The sequence below is a fragment of the Delphinus delphis genome, chromosome 3 (genome assembly GCF_949987515.2).
Source record: "Delphinus delphis chromosome 3, mDelDel1.2, whole genome shotgun sequence".
Lineage (NCBI taxonomy): Eukaryota > Metazoa > Chordata > Mammalia > Artiodactyla > Delphinidae > Delphinus > Delphinus delphis.
The window spans coordinates 158,327,713-158,349,440 of record NC_082685.1 but is presented as its reverse complement, the minus strand read 5'-3'; the positions used below and the strand labels follow the sequence as shown (position 1 = coordinate 158,349,440).

At 40.6% G+C, this 21,728-nt stretch overlaps 1 protein-coding gene across 1 annotated transcript in view; it reads left to right on the top strand.

Moving 5' to 3' along the window:
* BASP1 (brain abundant membrane attached signal protein 1) overlaps positions 1-7,817 on the top strand; it is a 54,656-nt gene extending 46,839 nt beyond the window's left edge. Inside the window, exon 2 of the mRNA XM_060007100.1 lies at positions 6,232-7,817. Within this exon, the coding sequence (XP_059863083.1) occupies positions 6,241-6,927 (687 nt within the window). The 5' untranslated portion in view covers positions 6,232-6,240 and the 3' untranslated portion in view covers positions 6,928-7,817. The remainder of the gene's footprint in view (positions 1-6,231) is intronic.
* Positions 7,818-21,728: the final 13,911 nt, after the last annotated feature.

The following is a 21,728-nucleotide window of genomic DNA, read 5'->3' as shown; positions in this document are numbered from 1 at the left end:
TATACTGTAAGGGACCAGAAAGCTCTATGGGGGTCCCTTTTATAAGGGCACTAATCCCATTCATGAGGCGTCCACCTCATGACCTAATCACCTTCCAAAGGTCCCAGTTCCTAATACCATAACCTTGGAGGTTAGGTTTCAGGATATGAATTCTGGGGAGACACAAACATTCAGACCATAGCATTGATCACAGCACATTTTCTCACACATACCTTATTGTTTAGTGCTATAAGCATCCATAATATATACTTTTTTTTTTTGTCAGAAAAGGAATAAACTAAATATCTTCATTTTACGGAATGGGAAATTTGAGACCCAGAGGGGGAAGTGACTTGCTCAGAGTTTTATAGCAAATTATTGACAGCTGGGACCAGCACTCAACGTGCATGCTGTGTTCAGCAAACTTCATACTGAGCGAGTGTTAGGTGGCTTGTTTTTGACATGAGTCGTAAAGAAAATATTTATAATTTATTTTTTTCTAAATGACGTTTTGTCCTCTGCCTGTCTACCTTTATTTTCTCAAAATGAAAGACTAAGCTTTAATTCAGTAGGCTCTGCTGATAGATAGGTTTATTTCAAGGTGAGCAAAACAATCAGGTGCGTATTAGAAAAGTTCTGGCTGAGTTGATCATATTAGAATTTGCAAGAATGGTGGTTGTTTAGTGAAACCCCATCATAATTCAGCTTCTACAGAGGTGATTTTGCCCAGTGTGTCCTGGGATTGTGTGTACAAAATAAACACAACTTAGCTGATTTGAATGGCTAAGGACCATCTTCCGTGTTCCCTGACAGGCTTCCTGGAGTGAAAGGAACAAAGAATTTGAAGAGCTCCATAGAGGTGATTATCTTGTCTATTAAAGCATCTTTATTACAGCATAGCATTTCAAATTATTTCTTGCCCAGAACCCCCCAAAGAAAATTTTTTTTAATTTTAGTTTTGCTAGGGTGGCAATATGTAGGATCATATATATTTTTTCTTATAGATCTATAATTGTATTCAACTTGGTAGTTGAACATTAGCTTGTAAACAGGATTTCCTTTTACAAGAAAAGAAATACTTGTTAGCTCTAAGATCCAACAAAATCCTCCAAGTATTTGCTTTGGAGAAAAAATTAAAATCTAATATTTAGGGCACTTATTATTTACTTCATTTACTTATTTCCGAGGACAAAAAAATTCCTCCCCTTACCTAGCCTGTCTAACTAGGAATTTATCACGCGGATGCCATCTCTTTCTGGGACCCTGACGAGAGGTGTAGGCAAAGGAGAACTGGGCTTGGGGGCCCCATAACTGCCACTGATCTTCTCTCTAACTTTCACACTTTCACTTTCACTTTCTCCTGTTTTCCCGCCTACCATCCCAGGTTGCTTTGATCACATAACAGTGCTAGAATGTCACTTTCTCTCTTCACCAAAAAGCAGAATTTTAATTCTTCTGGACTATTTGTTTATAGCCAAGTGGGATTAATTAACTAGATAGAGGCTCACTTTTATAAGATGGGGGGAATAAGTCACAAGACAGCTGTGGGAAATTTAGAACACTGTTAGTGCCTAAAAAATATTAAATGATTTGGGACTTTATACAAGAAAAATGTCATCTGTGGAAAATTAAAAAAAAAAAAAAAGGTGGTGACATTTGACTGTTACTTTCCCTCATAGACATTCTATGTTTAGCTTATTAGCCAAGATAAAATGTAGATCAATTTTTTTTTGTCTTTCACGTATGTATATAATATGAGTCAGTAAGTGAGTCTTAATTGAAGAATTTGGGCTCTCTTTTCATCCTGATGACTGAAAGGGAATTTTTCTCTTGTTTCCTTGGACCAGGTGATGGAGAGGTAGTGGGAAGATGAAATGATATTTCTTCTATGATCACTCCAGTATCAGATCAAATTGGGAGGAGTTAGATTTGATGACTGAGCTATAATTTTTACTTCTGTCTGGAAAATGATTTCTTGGTATAAGAGACTTTTTATATTTTTTAAAGACTTGTGTAACCTCGAGAATCTTAAGTACATAAAAGATTCATATCTAAGAAGTAGACTGATTTTAGTATTAGCAGTATGGGGGTAGTATGGTGACAACAGATAACTGTACAAACTTCTTTTCCACATATATCCAGTCAGCAGGAGCATGCTTGGAACACAATTACCAAAAATCTTCTTGATGCCATTTAAAAATAGTTTTTAAATGTTTTAATTACAGTGCTTCTAATTCCTGATTCCAGAACTTGTGTGTGTTTGTGGGTGTGGAACCTGTGTTCTACTTTTCTCTTGGGGTTTAGAAGCACAGAATTATCTCAATGATGGGGAAAGGAACTAACATTTATTGCAAGCCCATGAAATGTCAAACGTTGTACTGATGGCTCACATAAAATTTTCCTAAGATTGACCTTTCTTATCGTACAGGAAATGAAAGGACAATGAGGTTAAGTAACTTGCCCAAGGATTCAGGGCCAGTGTGCTGTGGAGATGGGATTCATAACAACATCTACCATGATGCAATGTGCAAAGATTCCATGAAATAATTCCTGTCCAACATTTTCCAGATTAAACACAGTGAAGTTCTTCTCTCTTGCTGTTGGTTGTTAGTTGTTTTCTGTGCCGATTTGAAGCCATCAGTCTTCAAATAGTTTTGGCCCTTGTAAATTAGAATTCTTCTGTAATTTCAAAGGACAGCTCCGGAGTTTGCTTTCCTTTGAGATGCTGTAACTAATAAATCAACTTTACTGTTTGGTTATTGTATCAACATGGAGAGCTTAGTTCCAGTGCATCAGCTTGGGTGTGAGTTTTCTTGCTGTGTCACTCTATGGCTAGTGAATGTCCCAAATGTGGAGAAATGCAAAGGTAGTCCCAGCCCTTTCATTGTAGCTTAGATTTGGGTTTAAGTGCCTTCCAGCATGAATTACTAGTTGCCGTGTTGTTTTTGTTTTGTTTGTTTAACTGCCCTTTTTTTAAACTTAGAAGTTCCAGCTTCTGAATTTCTATACCAACTCATTTCTTTCAAAATTAGAAGTAATAGAAATGCGAAATAATGAAAATAATATGCCCACCACTCTCCTTATTTTTTAAGGATTTGATACAAATCTCCATTGGCAAATGGGGTGATAAAAAGTTTAGGGGCAAAGTGTACCTGAAATTCTGAATTTCATCCTTATCTTGTCGACATCTTGAGTTTTGAATCACCGTAGATCTGCACCAACCTTGTGACCCAAGGTGGGTACCATTCCTGAGACAAGAGCTCTGCCCGTTTGCCAGCTTCTTGGTGGGGTTCCCTGTAACCTCCTAGACAGTGCCCTCCTGCCTTACCTAATTTTGTTGGCTTGGCCTTTTGCTTATGACACTGCTGCATGAACTCAGCTAGTTAGAATTTCCATATGGGTAAAAGGAGGACACTAATGGTATACTTACGACCTCATGGTCCTGTTGAGAAGATTAAATAAAATAGTTTAGTAATGTGTTTGGAATTAGGATTGTGCTGGACCCCTGGAAACAGTTAATAGATTTTAAGTTATAATTTTAATCTATCCCTGGCTGTTGGCAAGGTTTTCACCCACACTGTCTAGGGAAATAACCAGACTGCCCTGCTTTTCCAGGGTTCTAGTGGATTCTATAAACCTCCCTCTGATACCTCACTATAACTAACATGAGAAAATTTGCAAAAGTAGGAGTGTTTATTAACGTTGAAAGACAAACAGGAATGGAGACACTCTTACTTAGAATTTGATTATGTACATTCATTTCCTACCCAGAAATAAAGAATAGAAAGTGGCCCTAACTGTGTTTCAGAACACCAATTTTAGTAAAGTAGATTTTAGGTTTGTAAACCAACATGACTTTAAGCCTCTGGGAATAGCTGTATAGAATTTCATGCCTTGTGGGTGAGAAAGGGGCACTCGTGTTATGTTCATACACACACTGCATTTATCCTTTGTTTTCTATTCTATAATTTCTAAGTTGGTGTATGGGTTTCTATTATAGAATTGGGAGAAGATCCTAAAGGCAGGCCTGTCAGGTTTTCTCTTTCTTAGCTCTAAACTAACGTACCAAAATATCTTGAAATATCAGAGCTGACATTTTGATGTGCACCATTCATGCATACTGGGTAATTAAGAATTCAATGGAAGAGTTATAAACTATAATTTAAAATACTGCTTCAGTTTATTTCTTCAGATTTTCATCTATTGTTTTGTGATTGCTTACAGGATAAAGGTGCATTTAAAGTATTTTTACCATCTATGTTTGCTCCCACTTCTGGGGGAGAAATAACCAAAAATTAAGTCAAATAGAGCCTGTTGGGTGTCTGAAGTAGGTTATGACCAAAAGCCACTCTCTCTTTAGAAAGAAATGTGTAAGAGGAATTCTTACTTTGATAACGTAATAAAGGCCTTCCTTGAGAACTGGAGCAGTATTTTCATCATCCTTCGGTTTGTTCCTTTTTTTTTTCTTCCCCAGTTTTGGACAGGAGATTCACGTATAGAGTGGTGAGACAAATGTTGACTGAAGAATAGCACTCTTCTACCTAACACCTGGTTTCTAAATAAGATAAATGTCGGTTATCACTGTCCTGAGTCATGATTCCAAGGAATGGAATGTATAAGCAGCAAATTTTCTGTTCTAAATGGAAAATACTTTAAAAAAAACCCAAAAAGATTGGTCCAAGAGTACAGTATAATTCTGCCAGGAGACAGCCCTGAACTAGAACAGAACCAGAGGTCTCACCTGTACACCGGCACATGGGGCACAGGGCAAGGCGTGTGTCCTCTCTCTTTTTCTCTCTCTTTCTCTCCTGGACTTACTTGTGTGGACTAAAGAGGATATTGCCATAGAATTTCTGCCATGATTCATCAAGGAAAAGCAACAGATTTTCCTCTAAAGAGCAACATTTCGGTGGATTCCCACTGATATATATGATGCCGTTAAAATACACTTGAAGAAAAAGCAATGGAGTGCCTGTTTAGCTCCGACAACGGTTCTGGATTGAATTTATTATTTTTAAATTTATAATTGATTACTGATTTGGATTAATGCTTTAGTACCAGAGAAGAAAAATTCAGGATCCAAATATATTCATAGAATAAAAGTGTCAACCTCCAGGAAGTTGGAGACTTAACTTTGAGTGAAATAGGCTGTTAATGACCATTGAAGTTGCATATCTAGTTTGACTTCTCATCAAGAAATTGATAATGAAGGACACTTTTATATTATTATGGAACTGTTTTCTTTTAAGCCAAAAATACCTTGAAAAGCAATGAATACAAGTAGGACACAACTAACAAACTAAATGTAACTGGCAACACCATGCTTTTCATTTTCTGAGTGATAGTTTTCCTTTAATGGGTCCTTCTTAATAATGAGATAGACTAAATCCTCCTTGCATTTGGTCTTTCAAGATGTGTGTGCATATATGTACATATATATGAATAATGGAGTTTGAAAGGAGTTTGTAGTTCGAGATTATTTTCTTGAAATTTGTGATTTTCCAGCTGTGCCATTTCTTTGCAAAGTGTTTTCAAGTTATGACACCTTTTACTAGCTTTACTATAGACCTAAAATGGCTGTCACTGCCATTTTGTTCAAGACTTGGTGTTTAGCCGGACGTGGGAAAGCGGATGAAACAAATACTGCACCACTTCTCTTTACAATTGACAAGCTTAGTCTTTTAATCACTGATTCTTTGATCTCAGGTTGGTATGTCCTTGGCTTACTATGATGAGACACTTTACCTTTTTTTTATGACTCTTTTTTTAATTGTGGCAAAATACATGTAGCATAAGATTTACCGTGTTTTCCATTCTAAAGTGTACAGTTCAGTAGTGTTCTGAACTGTTTACTCTGTAAACAGAGCAAGCATCTTCCTCCACTGGGGCTGCTATAAAAAAGTACCATAGAACAACAGAAATTTCTTTCTCACACTTCTGCAGGCTGGGAAGCCCCAGACCAAGGTGCAGGCAGATTTGGTGTCTGGTAGGGCCTGCTTTGTGATTGTAGACGGCTGCTTTCTGGTTGCGTGGGCACGTGGGGAAAGGGGCCAGAGAGCTCTGTGGTGGGGTATCTTCTGTGAGGCCAATGATCCCATCCATGAGGTCTCCACCCACAACTCCCAAAGGCCCCTCCTGCTAATACGGTCACACTGGGGGTTAGGATTTCAGCCTATGAATTTGGGAGGACACAGACATTTGGTCTAGAGCCACGAGTAACTGTTTCTCGTTTTGTGTTATGTTTCGTTACAGAACTCCAAGATGGGAGGCAAGCTGAGCAAGAAGAAGAAGGGGTACAATGTGAATGATGAGAAGGCCAAGGACAAAGACAAGAAGGCAGAAGGAGCCGGGACGGAAGAGGAGGGAACCCCGAAGGAGAATGAGACCCAGGCGGCTGCGGAGACCGCAGAGGTGAAGGACGGCAAGGAGGAGAAGCCAGAGAAGGATGCCCAGGACGCTGCCAACAAGCCCGAAGACAAGGAAGGCGAGAAAGACACAGAGGCGGCCAAGGAAGACGCCCCGAAGGCAGAGCCCGAGCAGATGGAGGGAGCCGAGGGGAAGCCCGAGCCCCCGAAGGATGTTGCGCAGGAGCCGGCGGCCGCCGCGGCCCCCGCTGCAGGCGGCGACGCCCCCAGAGCTTCGGAGCCCGAGGCGGCGGAGCCCGCGGCCCCCAGCAAGGATGACAAGAGCAAGGAGGGTGGGGAACCCACAAAGACTGAGGCTTCCGCAGCGCCTGCCGCGCAGGAGACGAAAAGTGACGGGGCCCCAGCTTCAGACTCAAAACCCAGCAGCACTGAGGCTGCCCCATCCTCCAAGGAGACCCCGGCAGCCACGGAAGCACCCAGTTCCACGCCCAAGGCCCAGGCCCCCGCAGCCCCCGCAGACGAGGTCAAACCCGCCGAGACCCCGGCAGCTAATTCTGATCAAACCGTAGCAGTGAAAGAGTAACAAGGACAGCCTATGGAAAAAAAAGAATACCGCTTAACGACGACCTGTCTCTCTGTCTCTCTCTGTCTCTCTCTCTCTCTCTCTGTCTCTCTCTCTCCTATACTAACTTGTTTCAGATTGGAAGTAATGATACGTATTGCCCAAGAATAAGGATGTGTTCCCATCAAGGGAGGGGGGGGGGGAGAATCCAAATAGTATTTTTGTGGGGAAATATCTAATATACCTTCGGTCAACTCTACCAATCAGTCCTGGATTTGAAAGATCAATGTCTGAAAGTACAGTACATCTTTTGTACCTGAACTGCTGTTACATGCACTCCGCCACTAAGATCTGAGCATCTTGTCTTCTGCAAGGGGAGTTGGGAGTGATGCGTTCGATTCTGCCCGCAGGGCCTGTGCCGAGGCAATCAGATCTTTATGAAAGCAGTATTTTCTGTGTGTTCTTTTTCATTTACAGCCTTTCTTATTTTGATATTTTTTTAATGTTGTGGATGAATGCCAACTTTCAGACAGCCCACGTAGCCTGTCCACATGTATCTCAATGCCAATTCTCCATTCTTCCTTCCCAGGTCTTTTTGGGAGTAACAAACATTCTCTCATCCTACTTAGCCTCCCTAGATTTCTCATGACGAGTTAATGCATGTCCGTGGTTGGGTGCACCTGTAGTTCTGTTTATTGGTCAGTGGAAATGAAAAAAAAAAAAAAAGTCTGCGTTCATTGAAGTTCCAGTTTTCTCTTCCATTCTGTGTCACAGACACCAACACACCACTCATTGGAAAATGGAAAAAAATAAAAATAAAAAAAACAAAAAAAATGTACAATGGATGCATTGAAATTATATGTAATTGTATAAATGGTGCAACAGTAATAAAGTTAAACAATTAAACTGAAGTCACAAGGATTACTGGTTTCTTTTCCCACCAGCACGCTGTCCCCTCCTCTGTAATTGCCTCAGTAGAGAACAGAACAATGTATTGGGCATTTTCATGGGTATATTTGGATAGAAGTATAAAGCAGGATCCTCAGTGTTATCTTTTTAAAAAATTAGCAGGATGGGCTTCCCTGGTGGCGCAGTGGTTGAGAGTCTGCCTGCCGATGCAGGGGATACGGGTTCGTGCCCCGGTCTGGGAGGATCGCACATGCCGCGGAGCGGCTGGACCCGTGAGCCATGGTCGCTGGGCCTGCGCGTCCAGAGCCTGTGCTCCGCGACGGGAGAGGCCAAAAGAGTGAGAGGCCCAAGTACCGCAAAAAACAAACAAACAAAAATTAGCTGGATCTGTGTCAGTAAGTCTTGGAAGAAGGTAAACTGAAGACTTACTATGTCTATGGAGGTACACCCTATTAAAAAATGTGGGTGTTTTAATTTAATTTAAAATTTACTTAAAAGTCACAAATATTTTGAATAAAATACATTAAAGACAATAAATAGATTTGAACTTGAAGGCTGGGTAGAAGAGAATTAATAAGGTCTTATAAAAACATCACATGTATGTAAGTTGTGAAGCCACTGAAGATTGTTTTGTTTTATCTGTTAATGGACCGTAGTCATGATAGAGCCCAGAAAGGGGACCTGAGTGTTGTGAGCAGGCCATGAGATAGCAGTGGAGTGAAAGCAAGCATGGAACTGGCCTTTACAGTGACCGGATTCCTGTTCAGATTTTGCCTTGACTAATGACTCATGGCTCTTAAGTCACATCCAACCTGCAGGCTCTACCTACAGGAGGGTTAAGGCAAAGCCCCTTTTACTTCTGAAATATTTAATAGTTTGTATATATGTCTGATGACAGTTTTATAGGATGGACAGGTATATACCAACAGATGTGATGTCACCTCTGTCCCTTGGTTTCTCCCCCAGAGCTGGAATAGTGACCCTCAGTTTGCTCATATTCTCTGTAGATGGGGAAGGGGTTGGAGAGCTGGTGTCAGCAGTGGCTTTTACAGAGCAGCCAGGCATGCGTATCAATTCTATAATGTAAGAAAAGAAGGAATTGTCTCTAATCTCTTGGTAGTGATTTTGGTCTTTCCGATTGGATATTAGAAACCAAATCTCAACTATAAAACACTTAAAAATGAATTTAATAGTAGCCACTACAAAGATTTCTTATGATTGAATCAGTTAAATGGCAGGTTTTGGGGAAAGTGGGATTGGGTGGTAATTACCTAGAGTAATAAATACAGTTTCACCCTGTAACCTAGAAAATTTTCTTTAGAATTTGTGAAGGGCCAATATACTGGAATTAATTCTTAGATGGACACTAGTGATATAGTGGATGCGGATGAACCTTATTCGGTTCTTAACGGGTTACATTACACATGGTTAAATAAAAAAGGAGAAAAAAGTCCCCTCCAATTATCGTCTCAGTAGTCTAGTATGTACCACACCTGAGATGTTGCCAGTGGGTAATACTGTAGAAGAAGAAATGGTAAAACTGGATACTAGGCTAATATACCTGTTGGGTTTAATTCATATCTATGGTCAACTTTTGGCACTTTTGGTTCTTGTTTCTTGAAATAAATTTGAACTCTTAATGCTTGAAAGCACAACAAACAAGAAATATGTAAACACATGAACCACCAAGCAACTGTTTTAGGTAAGAAAATTAGCAGAGGAATGTCCAGATTATTACTGGTGTGTCCTAGCAGGTGTAAAATAGCTCAGGGGTGGGTTGGTCGTGGTGGTGGGGAGATAACAGATTCTATGAACCATGGAAGACATTTAAATAGTTACTCATATTAAATACCACGCATTTTTTGCAGACAGATGTGCTTGATGGAGGTCATATAAATTCACTCTTCATCTTTTAATAAAAAATTCACTAGGATTTTGGGTAATTAGAACAATCAAATCAGCCTCCTGGATTAGCGTTTATCCCTATAAATTGCCGTTTAGGGATAAACGAAACTAAGGAGGCATTTTTCCTAGTTTATTTACACTTAACAGTAGTTTTGTGGGAGAATTAAAATCTGAGCTGTTTTTCTTTTTTCTAACTCTAGTAGGTGTTCCAGCAATGAAAAAGTATCAGAAATGTGATCCCCCAAATATTGAAATCAGAATTTTAACCTAACTGTGGCTCATGACATCTAATTTTACCACAGTTAAGAAAAACTTAAGTTTGACATTGTATATTCAGCAGAACGTGTTTTGCGTGTGGGAGTGATGGGCTCAGTCAGGAAGGAACAATGTTGAGCATCCATTTTAACTTTGGAGGAACCTCGATCGCTCCCTTTTCATGAATGATCTTAAATAAAGTGAAGGTAATGCACAGAATTTGCTTAACTGGCAACTTATTTGGAGACTCCCCACGTCTGGCTTAACTCCCTCATGCGTGTTTAACGTCTGCTTTACGAAGAAGAAAGGGTTCCAGGGTCTAACACTTGTTGAGTGCCTATGGACATACTGCAGGTAGGAAACTTAATAGGAATTGAAATGAATTTGTCCACATTGACCTTGGGTGTCCTGTCCAGCAGCTGACACTACCTCTGCATGATAGGGGTGGACCCAAGTCCTCAAGAGCTGGGGTGTGCCATGGTGACCCTACCTGGACTCAACCCTAAAAGCAGGCCATCTTCAGCCTGTCCCTGGCCACTGAGGCAGAGGCCACACGTGGCCACCATCCAGGAATGCCATTTGCCATTCTTAGAGGGCGTCCTTCCTTTCAGTGGGGTCAGACCCAGGTCCAGTGTATACTGTCAACCGCCAGGTACTGACGGGATCTAGACATTCTTTAGCTGCCTAAGTTGGGAGACATATTAGGTGTCAACAGCTACACACTTTGTTCTCATAAAGCATCCTGAAATCTTAATTGTCATTAAATGACATACCATGGTATATTGAAACACAGCATCTTCATTGAAACATTCAGCATATCAACTGATGTCCAGTGTCAGAGCTGGCTTTGGGACACCCGTCTTATGTTGTTCCTTTACATATAGAAAGCTTTGACATACAGCAATTTCAGTCAGGTTTCATTTATGGGAAAATAATCTACTATTTAGAGAATTTACTATTTTGTTTTTATCCAATTCTTGTCTCAAGATTAATGAGCTTAATCTCCATTCTTTTGATTTCTATTTTCCAGAGTAACAGCAGTTATTTTGATCTTTATTTTTAACTAATTTACACAAGAATGGAAATCGGATGCTTAGAAGATAATTTTAAGAATATACCAAATAACAGTGCCAGTAATATTTGTGGGATTAATCGGACGAGCTTTTCTATGCATCCTTATAAAAGGAGGCAAAATTTGCTTCATTTATAACTGACACTTTTTGGTCAGCCAAGTAGTTCATATTTTAAACGTTTAGCTCAGGGACTACTATTTGGCTAGGCTGTCACATTTTTTTACCCTTTCTGCTCCTGAAAAAGTTAAAAGAGAGTAACGTAGAGAGTTTTTCATAAAGGTATATGTCCTTGATTTTAAAAAAAAATGCTATTTCCTTTAAGAGCCTATATGCTGCATGCCTTTTTAAGGACAGAAATTTTATGAGCATATGAAATCTCAAAATCCAGGAACCATTGGTTCAGTACATTTCTACAAGTTTTTCTCAGTCTTCATTTTATTAAAAGCAATTTTCCTTCTGAAGCTGTATACTTCCACTCATTTACATATTTGAATTCCTAGAGGGAATATCTATTTAAAGAAGAACGATGCTCTTGAAAATGAATACTTAGTACAACTGTACACATTGAAATAGAAAAATCAGATAGCAATATCATATATCTCTATCTCATGTACACTTACCTTCATATTTTCCTAAGGTCCAAATATCACATTTGTTCCTCATTTTGTTCCCTTTGAAGGTAGTTTTATGTTTCCCCCAAGTTTCCCTCTGAGTCCAGGAAAATTCACATGTAATATCATTCATTTATAAATTAATTAGCCTTCTATAATGTATCCACCTCTTTTGTTTTAACTCCCTCAGGTTCATGTCTTTAATGGTCGAATGAAAAAATGATACAGCAATAAGCACCAATTTAGAATCATCTAGAAAGCTTTCATATTTGCTTTCTTCACACATGTTTTTGCTTATATAGTCCAGGATTTAAAAGAGTAAGAGTAAAAGTGTCTCAAAAATGATGTATTGGGGAATTCTCATCTTGAATGTGGCTTTACATGTATTTCCCTAATTCTGAGGCAGAGTTTCAGATAACGAAAACAAAGCCAGACAAGCTGCGGGCTTCCCTGACGTCATGGGTGTAGGAACATCTACTAAAACTTAAAGAGAAATCTAGTTTTTAAACTTACATAAATATTCTGATACATTAAAAACATATATCTTAAAGACTGAGTTTCAATCATTAGAAAGCCTACTGGCAACCTCACTATCTTTTGGCTTTTTAAGCTATGAATTTATTCAAGTAGAAAATATGTTGGAGTAGGTACCAAAGACTCTAGCTTTATAATTGACTAAATTAATCCTTAATGCCTACTGGACTGTACTTAAGAGCCACATATCCAGAAAGTCAGGCCCATAACATTGTTACTCAAGGAAAAAGGCACTTTTTATAACCTGGAGGAAAACACATTCACTTGTAATACACTTTTGTGAACAAAAAGGACAGCGAAGAAAACAAAAAAAGAAAAAGAATCTCTGAGCCCTCAAAAAGAAAGCAATCCTCTTAATGGAAGAGAAAGACTACATTTTAGTACTTTACTGATAGAAAGGACCCTGTTTGGACATTTGCCATGAGCAGAAGGAAATGACACGTCTGATTACAATTGCCTTTCGCGCAGGTTTGGGAAATTTGATCTGACAGGTGAACCCCATTAAAATCTCCGATTAGAAGAAGGTCCTAGAGCAGCAGTGAACAGTTTCCATGCTACCCTCTGCCTCAGCCCAGACGTCTAAGAATAGAGCTGCCTGTCAGCCAGAGCCACCCACCGCAGCCACCAGAGTCTGACTAGTATGCAAATTCCCCAGAGGGTTCTTGGTTCTTTTACTTCTTTTTTTTTGCTGAGGATAATAGAGACTATATTTTGCTACCTATCCAACTGCCTTCTCTTGCAGGAGCTGGAAATGCCTTGACATTCAGAGCAAATTCTACCTTTTCAAAATAAAAATAAAACACACACACACACAATACTAAAAACAAACAAAAAAAACCCAAAAAATAACATAATTAGAAGACAAAGAAGAGTTGCTTACATTTCTGATGCTTGTCAGAACTTCATTATAACTTATTTTGTCTTTTATTTCCTCTCTTCCTTATTGTTTCCTCTGCATTTTATCTATCCCATCAAGTCTCCTACTTCTACATTTTTTGGTCAACTAATTAAATTCTAAAGTGATATGGTCACTGCCTTCCCTCCCTTTCTCCCTTCCTTCCTTCCTACCTTCCTTCCACTGAATTCACACTGAGGCAAATATATACACTGGGCCAGAACTATAAAAATTATATACATCTTAAATGTGTACTTCTTAAATGCACTTTAAGTGTACTTTTTTGTTTTTTACTTTGCACAACACTTATTATTCATTTGTTCTTTGTTCAGGAAGAACAATATACTTTACTTGGAACTTACCTGTACTTTACTTACATCTCCTCTCCCCCCCGCCATCCCCATTTATCTACAAGAATAACAGGGAGATTAAGGGAAGACATATTCAGAATCTAACATAATTTGAAACAGTCTTTGATGTAGTGTGCTTATTAAAAGGGAATCCTAAAGGTTTCACTTCAAGAAACTCTGTTGCAGAATGCAGGGCTGCGGCTCCGAAACGCCATACAACCCGACTACATAAAATTTTCTAAGGTATTGAAATAAAAACATTCCAGCCACCAAGCCATGATGCTGAATCAGTAGTTCTTATGGAAGGTAGAGGGAGGGGAAGAGTTTCATAAAGCCCTTCTTTGGGAATTCACTGAGATAGTGAAACTTTCACAAGATTTGCAAAGGGACTTGGGTTAGAATCTGTTTTTGTGCATCTCTGAGGCTCCCTTACCTCATTAGGGGAAAAAGGAATAATAATAAGTTGCTGTGAATATTTTTAATAAGAGCTGGAAGTAACCAGCTCTTGATAGATACTCAATGAACCACAGCAGAGCCTTCAGTTCCTAAAAAAAGCTGGGATTGTAAGCTCTGGCTTGTCTATCCTACTTAAATTGTAAAGGAAAATGTAATGGGAAGACATTTCTTAATGTTTCCTTGGAAATACAAAAACAATGACTGTGGAATTGAGACCCACATTATCCTAGACAAGACAGTCTAGTTTGTAGGAAAAAAATAAAACACACATGCAAGGCATGGAAACCATTTGGGAGGGAGGGAGGGGAATGTCAAAATCCAAGATGGTTTCCCTGAGAATATTCTAATTGCTTTACTGAGATAACTAAGATATGACTCAAGGAGGGAAAATGAATTGCCTTGTGTATAGCAGGTGAAGACCTGGAATCCTACCTCTATTATTTAGTTAACTCTATGAACTGGGACAGCTTTAACTTCTCAAAACCTCAATATATACTAATCTGAAAGTTAGAGAATATGCCTATCTTGGGGGCTTGTGGAGAGAATCAAAGGGAATATTCAGCACAGTACATAGTACATAAGTGTTACCAAGGCTGTTGCCCCAGCATCATACCTCTGCCTCTCCCTCAAATGGAAACCAACTACTCTTATCTAAGTTTCAGGAGGAAGCTGCAAAGGGAACAAAACAAGAACTAGTTAGAACCAGCTAGGCCCAAGATGGTGAAAGATTCGACTTCCAGTAGACCCTGAGCCTCATTATATGCTCATTGTAATACATTAGCATGCTAAAGACACACCCACCAGTGCCATGAGAGTTGACAGTTGCCATGATGACAGCCAGAAAAGGCCGTACAACTACCGAAAAGGAATGTTGCATCAGGTCTGTGTCCAAATTACACCCCTGCTCTCGAAAAAGTCATGACTATTCCTCTGAGGCAAGAGTATTTACTGTGATTGAGGGGGGCCAGCTGGGGTGCTGGGCAGATAGCTTAGTAGGAGATTTGAAGATGCAGAAGAAGGAAGATCTGCAAGATGACCCTCAAAGTTTAGTAAGGTGGTAAGACACACTTGAGGGCCCACTGGAGACGGCTGATCTTGAATGATGGGTAATGATGCTCCGTTGCTAGCTCTTCCCCACAATTCCTTGGCTACTTGGGTGCAGACACATAAAAAGAGCACCGCTGGGGGCCTCCAGGGTTGGATTTTTCTAGGTGCGTGTGACAGAAACCCAGCCCTCAAAACCCAATCAGGGAACTGGCAAGATTGTTGTTGATACGGTGGCCATCCCACAGAAATAAGACCTAGAGAGCGAAGAACCAGGAGATCGGTGGGTAGATGGGGAGAAGGAAACCAGTCCGTGCGATAAACACCGCGGGGAAGTCGAACCACAGTCTTGGTAAGAGTGGCTGGAAAAGCTTGTTTGAGAAATGGAGCAGGACACTTGAATTGGAAATTTTGGAAGTGGAGAAGTTTTGCACAGTGACAGTTTTCCTGGTGACTGAGGAAGAAGGTGACTGAAGGGGTGAGTGGGTTATTGAATGAGAGAAAGTGAAAACACTAAGAGGCCAGGACTTGAGCTAAGTTGTTCACTTGGAAGCCTCAAAGCAGACTTGGTGCTGTGTTGCACAGGACCATTGCAGACCAGGCTTCTGGAAGTTGCTGTAGGAAGCAAGGAGGGAGCTCATCCTCGGTGGCTCCAGTTAAGGCAAGGAGGGAGGAAGGATGTTCCAAAAAGACAATGGAGGGCAAAAGACCTCTGCTTGCTATGACGCTGCGCTCCTGGAGCAGAGTCTGAGAGGTGGGGAGGAGAGCGCAGCTGAGTCCAGGCAGGGAAACAGAGTGCATTATGGGGAGGATGATGTTGCAGCAAATTGGGCCCCCCGGTAGCTTACACTGTATGTTGACTGATGGTAATCGGAGATGAGAGACGTGGAGATTAAGCTTTAACATCCCCTTTGAGGACAGTGAGCTCTGGCCCTAATGGCCAAAGAGGTATTCTTCACTTTGCCTCAGTAGACCTTGCAGGCTGGACCTCAAACAAAGCACACGTGGGTGAACCTGCTTTCCATGTGGGCTCAGCACACACCTCACATCTCTCCAAAGACCTCCCGTCCCTTTGTGCTCCTTGACCCTTCCTCTTTCACAACCTGCACTGAGAAGCTCTTAGCAGACTCCTGGTTTGAAGCTTGTCTCTGAGACTTTCTGAGCTCAGTGACCTCGGGCAAGTGACTTAACCTCTTGGTGCCTCATCCTCCTTATCTGTAAAATGGGAATAATAATATCACCCGACTCATAGGGTTGTCACCAAGATCAATGATATGATGGATCTGAAGCACAGTACCTGGAACCCAGTGATGGACTAAAGAAAATGTGCAGCCTTGTCTCTATTTCTCCAACTGTTTCCTAAAATCCAGACTCACCGGACCTTTTCAAATCCTCTCTGTCTTATAGCTCCCTCACTATGCTGTGAGTGACTTGAGGGCAGAAACATAATTTCTCATTCTCTTATCTCCAGTACTTTGAATGTTGCCTCTCACTTAGTATTTTGAAAATATTTGTTGAGATGTAAGTGGCTTATATAATATGGCCTCTTATGTTCTCTCCCAGACCTATTTGCCTTTTGAGATGAGACAAAAAGTTTACGTAAAAATGACTCTCAGGGCTTCCCTGGTGGCGCAGTGGTTGAGAGTCCGCCTGTCGATGCAGGGGATGCGGGTTCGTGCCACAGTCCGGGAAGATTCCACATGGTGCGGAGCGGCTGGGCCCGTGAGCCACGGCCGCTGAGCCTGCGCGTCCGGAGCCTGTGCTCCACAACGGGAGAGGCCACAACAGTGAGAGGCCCGCGTACCGCGAAAAAAAAAAAAAAAAAAAAAGACTCAATTGCCCAGTTTCAGGTAAATGGTCAGGCAGAGGAGAGGTAGTTGTTTGGGGAAGAGTGGGGTGACTTTGTGTGGGCAGGACAGCGTTATTGATGAGGAACTTCCTAGAACCACTGAAATTGCATCGTATGTGGCTGGTTCGGACTTTCTCAGCTAATAAGGCCAATTCTGTATTTGGTATTTGTTACAAATACATGATATTATAACAACATAACTTGTTTTCTTATTAATAATTTAATATATAGCAATCTCTAGCATTTGGAAAAGAAGAGAGGGAAGTTCTTGTTCTAAATCAAATATTATAAATGAAAAACATGCATCTGTGAATCATAGATTGAAGCCAAGCATTATTAGTTTATGAAGATGTTGAACCGAACTGCCTCCCTGAGCTTCCTATCGCTGCATAGAGTCCAAAAGATCTCCAACAGCCCTCCTGTGGAATTGGACAGTAATTAGCAGATGGCCTTATAGTGATCTTGCTGAAAATACTATTATTCAATTTAAATTTGGATAAAATAAAAGAAATTAGAAAGCAACTAGAATATCAAGCTGATTTGCTTGATATTCTTTGGAGAAAGTAACATTTATTGTTGAGTTCTTTGTGGATTCCTGGAAATTTGCTGTCTGTTTTGTATTCTGAGTTTCAGACTTTTCCTGAAGGTCCCATAGGAAGTTCAACTAGAAGACCTGGCATTTCCTTACTTAATTCTCTAAGTCTCTCTAAAGACAACTAATAATTATTGGATAACTTTATCTTTTTTAAGACAAGGAACTAGGAGTTTACACACTAAGTGTATAATCAATCCATCAGGGTTATTAAGTAACTAGAGAGTGAGTTTATTCTGTCAAAGCCCCTACTGTAAACTAACGTACATGTTACCTTCTCTCTATATGTAACGCATGATGATTCGGTAACTTCTAGTGGAAACATACATGATTCACTTATGGATTTTCTTTTTATGAAATGTAGTATTTTTCTTGACAGAAAACAATATACAGTGTGCATAATTTCCATCAATTATATCACGTATTATGCATATGCCTGTATCTTCATTATATTTCAGTAATTAAAAATAACGTATTCTTCATTGACACAAAGCATACAAAAAGATGCTTCAACTTTTAAAAAGAAAAAATCCTGTTATTATCCTTAAATTTGTTCACTTACCAAGTTTATAATACAATGGAAATAATCTGTATAAGGTTATAAAGCGTGTGGATTATATTAAAAAAAAATTCACATTGCTAGTTTCTTCATTTATCCTGGGCATCTGATTTTAGAGAGAAATTCTGGCTAGTCATGCTACCTAGTTTGATTGATACTTTCTTATAATCTTAGTCCTCGAGGAAACATTGGGATCTATCAACTGAGAAGTTGATAGTTTAAATCTTGATTACTTTTTTTTGAAGGTCACCATTTTGTTGGCTGCCCAACCATCTATACCTCATAGCTCAGAGTCACTCACATGAGGTCCTTTTGATGTGTTAATCAGAATTCTTCCAACTTTCCCCATCTTCCGATTCTCTGAAGCAAGCACAAGTTCATACTTATGAGAGATTTCATACCAGCTACAAGCCACCCACTCCCAAAGGCAAGAGGAGGCCAAAGTATTGCTGATGATTCAGATGATTTTGTTGGGTTGAGCCTAAAGATACTTTGTATTTGAAGTCTGGCTCCTTTTTTATATCTTAGACTATGGTTCTGCATTGTTCCTTGAGACAGTTTGGTTTATGGAAGAGTTGGAAGAGAGTCTTGTGTGACTTTTGAGAAAGATCACTTAGGAAGATAAAGGTGCAGGGGTAATAGTTGTAGACAGGATAGATGCCTGAAAACCAACAGGGCCCAGGAATGAGCACACCAGCTGGGGACTAGCAAATCAGATGAAGAAGAAGCTGGTTATCCACTTGAGCACCCAGTCAATTGGCGAAGTCAGAAATCAGAGATCTTTGTGATTTATGAAGCCAAACACCCAACCATATGTGCACTTACCATAGATGCTCCATGCTTTCAGCTTCTCCCCAGGCTACCTTTCCTGCCTTGTGATTTCTCCCCAGTCCTCCCAGGGCTTTTCCTGAATGTGTGGGCTTCCCCTCTGCTGTTCACACCAGTCCTCATTCCACTGTGTTTCTGATAATGGGTTTGCTAAGTATAAGGGAATTTTCACCTTTTTGAAATGGTCGAGGTGGAGGGGTGGAGATAGGAAGTAGTTCCTTAGTATATTTACCTTCACCAATTAAGAACTATACGTAAGAGGTAACTAATGGCAACCAGGATGGAGAGTTTTCTGGATAAGAAATAAGTGTAATTTTCTAAATTTTCCTTTTTGAGCACACTGAAAAGGGAAAGGTACTAGTATATATGTCAGAGTATTTCTCAAACATAACCTGCATGTGAGTCACCTGGAACCCTCATTCAGTTGCAGATTCTGATTCAGTAAGTCTGGACTGGGGCCAAGGCTCATCATTTCTGAAGAGCTCCCAAGGAAAGCCCGTGCTGCTGGTCCTTGCTCCACACTTCAATAGCTAGGTCTTAAGGGATTTCAAATAATTAATATTATTTATTTTATACAATTGATAATTGTCGATTTCTGGAAACGTATGTCATAGGTGTGTATCTAATTTTTTCCAGTCTGGTACTTAAAAAAATATTTCTAGGCTTTCTGCTTTGCTGTCTGTATCTGAATGATTGCTAGGCTTAAGTCGTGAGATGTTGAACGGTCATTGCTTGGCCTCCAACACGAGACAGCTAAATGACAGCTCCTGTATCTTTTACTACGTAGAGAGTTTTTTGTTTTCTTTTCTCAAAGGATTGCTGACCATTCCCAACATACCCTCCACCCCCCACATACGACTAAAATAGAAATAAGGTTAAATTGGGAAGTCCCTGGTGATCCAGTGGTTAGGACTTAGCGCTTTCACTGCCAAGGGCGTGGGTTCGATCCCTGGTTGGGGAACTAAGATCCTGGCGAGCTGCGCTACGCGGCCAAAGAAAACAACAACAACAAAGTTAAATTAAGGCTGCATAACTTTGGTTTGTACATAGCAGAGATTTATAGAATGCTGGGGCATGTAAAAATCCTCATCACTGGGTGATCTTCTCAGAGAATAGACTCTCATGTGATCCCTGCCCCTGGACGAGAACCACTGATTCAGAGCATAACCTACCAGATTTAGAAGGCTGGACCACTGACCCTCACAGGTCACGATTGTTCCGTGTAATAATGGAAAGATCACACTGTCACCTTCCATTTTGTGTACAGCCCCTGCCACGTTCTCATCCTCTGAATCCCTCCTCTGCCTGCCTCTGGGAAGACCTCATTCCCACATGAAGATTCATCTTTGCCTCCAGGATAGGGGACAATTTCTTTCTTTCTTTTTTTTTTTTTGGCAATACGCCGGCCTCTCACTGTTGTGGCCTCTCCCGTTGCGGAGCACAGGCTCCAGACGCGCAGGCTCAGCGGCCATGGCTCACGGGCCCAGCCGCTCCGCGCGCGGCATGTGGGATCTTCCCGGACCGGGGCACGAACCTGCGTCCCCTGCATCGGCAGGAGGACTCTCAACCACTGCGCCACCAGGGAAGCCCAGGGGACAATTTCTTGACCTCAGTCCTGTCAGGGGACTTAGGAAGACGTAGCCCAACATTGTGGTTAATGATGGCACTGTGGCCTTGGTTTTGAAGCCCAGTCTACCCTTGGACTTACTTAGGATAAGAGAATCAGCGGCCCATCCCAGAACCTGTGCCTTCCTAAACTGTGCCCCTCCAGAACTGAGGTCCTTCCTAGACCTTGCCAGTCCTTGTCTTGACTGGGGGGCCAGGTGTTAGCCCACTGCTAGTAGCGAGATCCCAGCCGGCAGCCAACAGAGGCTTTTCACAGACTCCACAGAGGTTGCCTCTAGAATCTCTGAATTTTGCCTTTTACCTGGATCCCCTGCCCCTCTTACCTGTACAGAGAATGCTGTTATTGTTATTCCACCCTATACATCCTAACACTATTTGCCTGGACTGGTCAAAATTTACCAAATTCTCTGAATTCTGAGTTTTGCTCAGTTTTGTCCCTGAACTGGCGGGTGTCAGAGCATTTCCCACATTAAGGGGCAGGCCTATTTCTGGGTTCCCCTCCTCTGGTCTAATCTTTACACCACAGTGAATCTGACTTTGCCTGACAATGTCCTGAGATGAAACATGGGTGCCAGGGAGGTGGATGTTCTTGACATTTCTGAGCGTTTGGTGATGGTGTCACCCAACAGAAGAACTATGTACTGAAATTTTGAAACAAGGGTGTTATAGAAAGTTTTGGGGAAGAGTTCTTCACCTAATCTCTGGATAAGAACTCAGACTCTATGAACTACATATATTCCATTACCGTGAGGAATAAAGCTTACTGTCTTCCTTTACCATTGCACCTCTAGAGTACTTATTGATCATCTATTATGTTAACTCTCAGTGAGTTATTAAAAAGCATTCTTTTGTGAAATACATGTTTAATCTTGGCACTATCATGGGGAATTGACTGCTTATTTTACAAAATAAAACAGACATTTTAGATACTTTTTAGTTCCTTTTTAGTTTTTTTTAACACTATTCTTTGTCAGACTTGAGATTTGAAATCGATCAAGATATATATGTACCTAATAAATATACACGTATGCATACACACATATATATTAAAAATGTCTCTAACGAACTTAATGTTTTCTTTTTCAGTCACTCACATACAAAGTTGATAGTCTTGCTGCATTCATGTAACACCTGGATTTGTTTACTTAAATGTTTTCTTCAAATTAGTTCACTGGTTTATTTATTTCTACTGAGTCATATTTATTTAAAGAGGAACATTTATTTCACCTTCAAAATGGAAAGCCATTATAATTTGCCATAAATAGGAGATACCTGAAGACTTGAATTCTAGCCAGATGGCGTGGGCTGACACAGCCTCTGGATGGGAGGTATACTG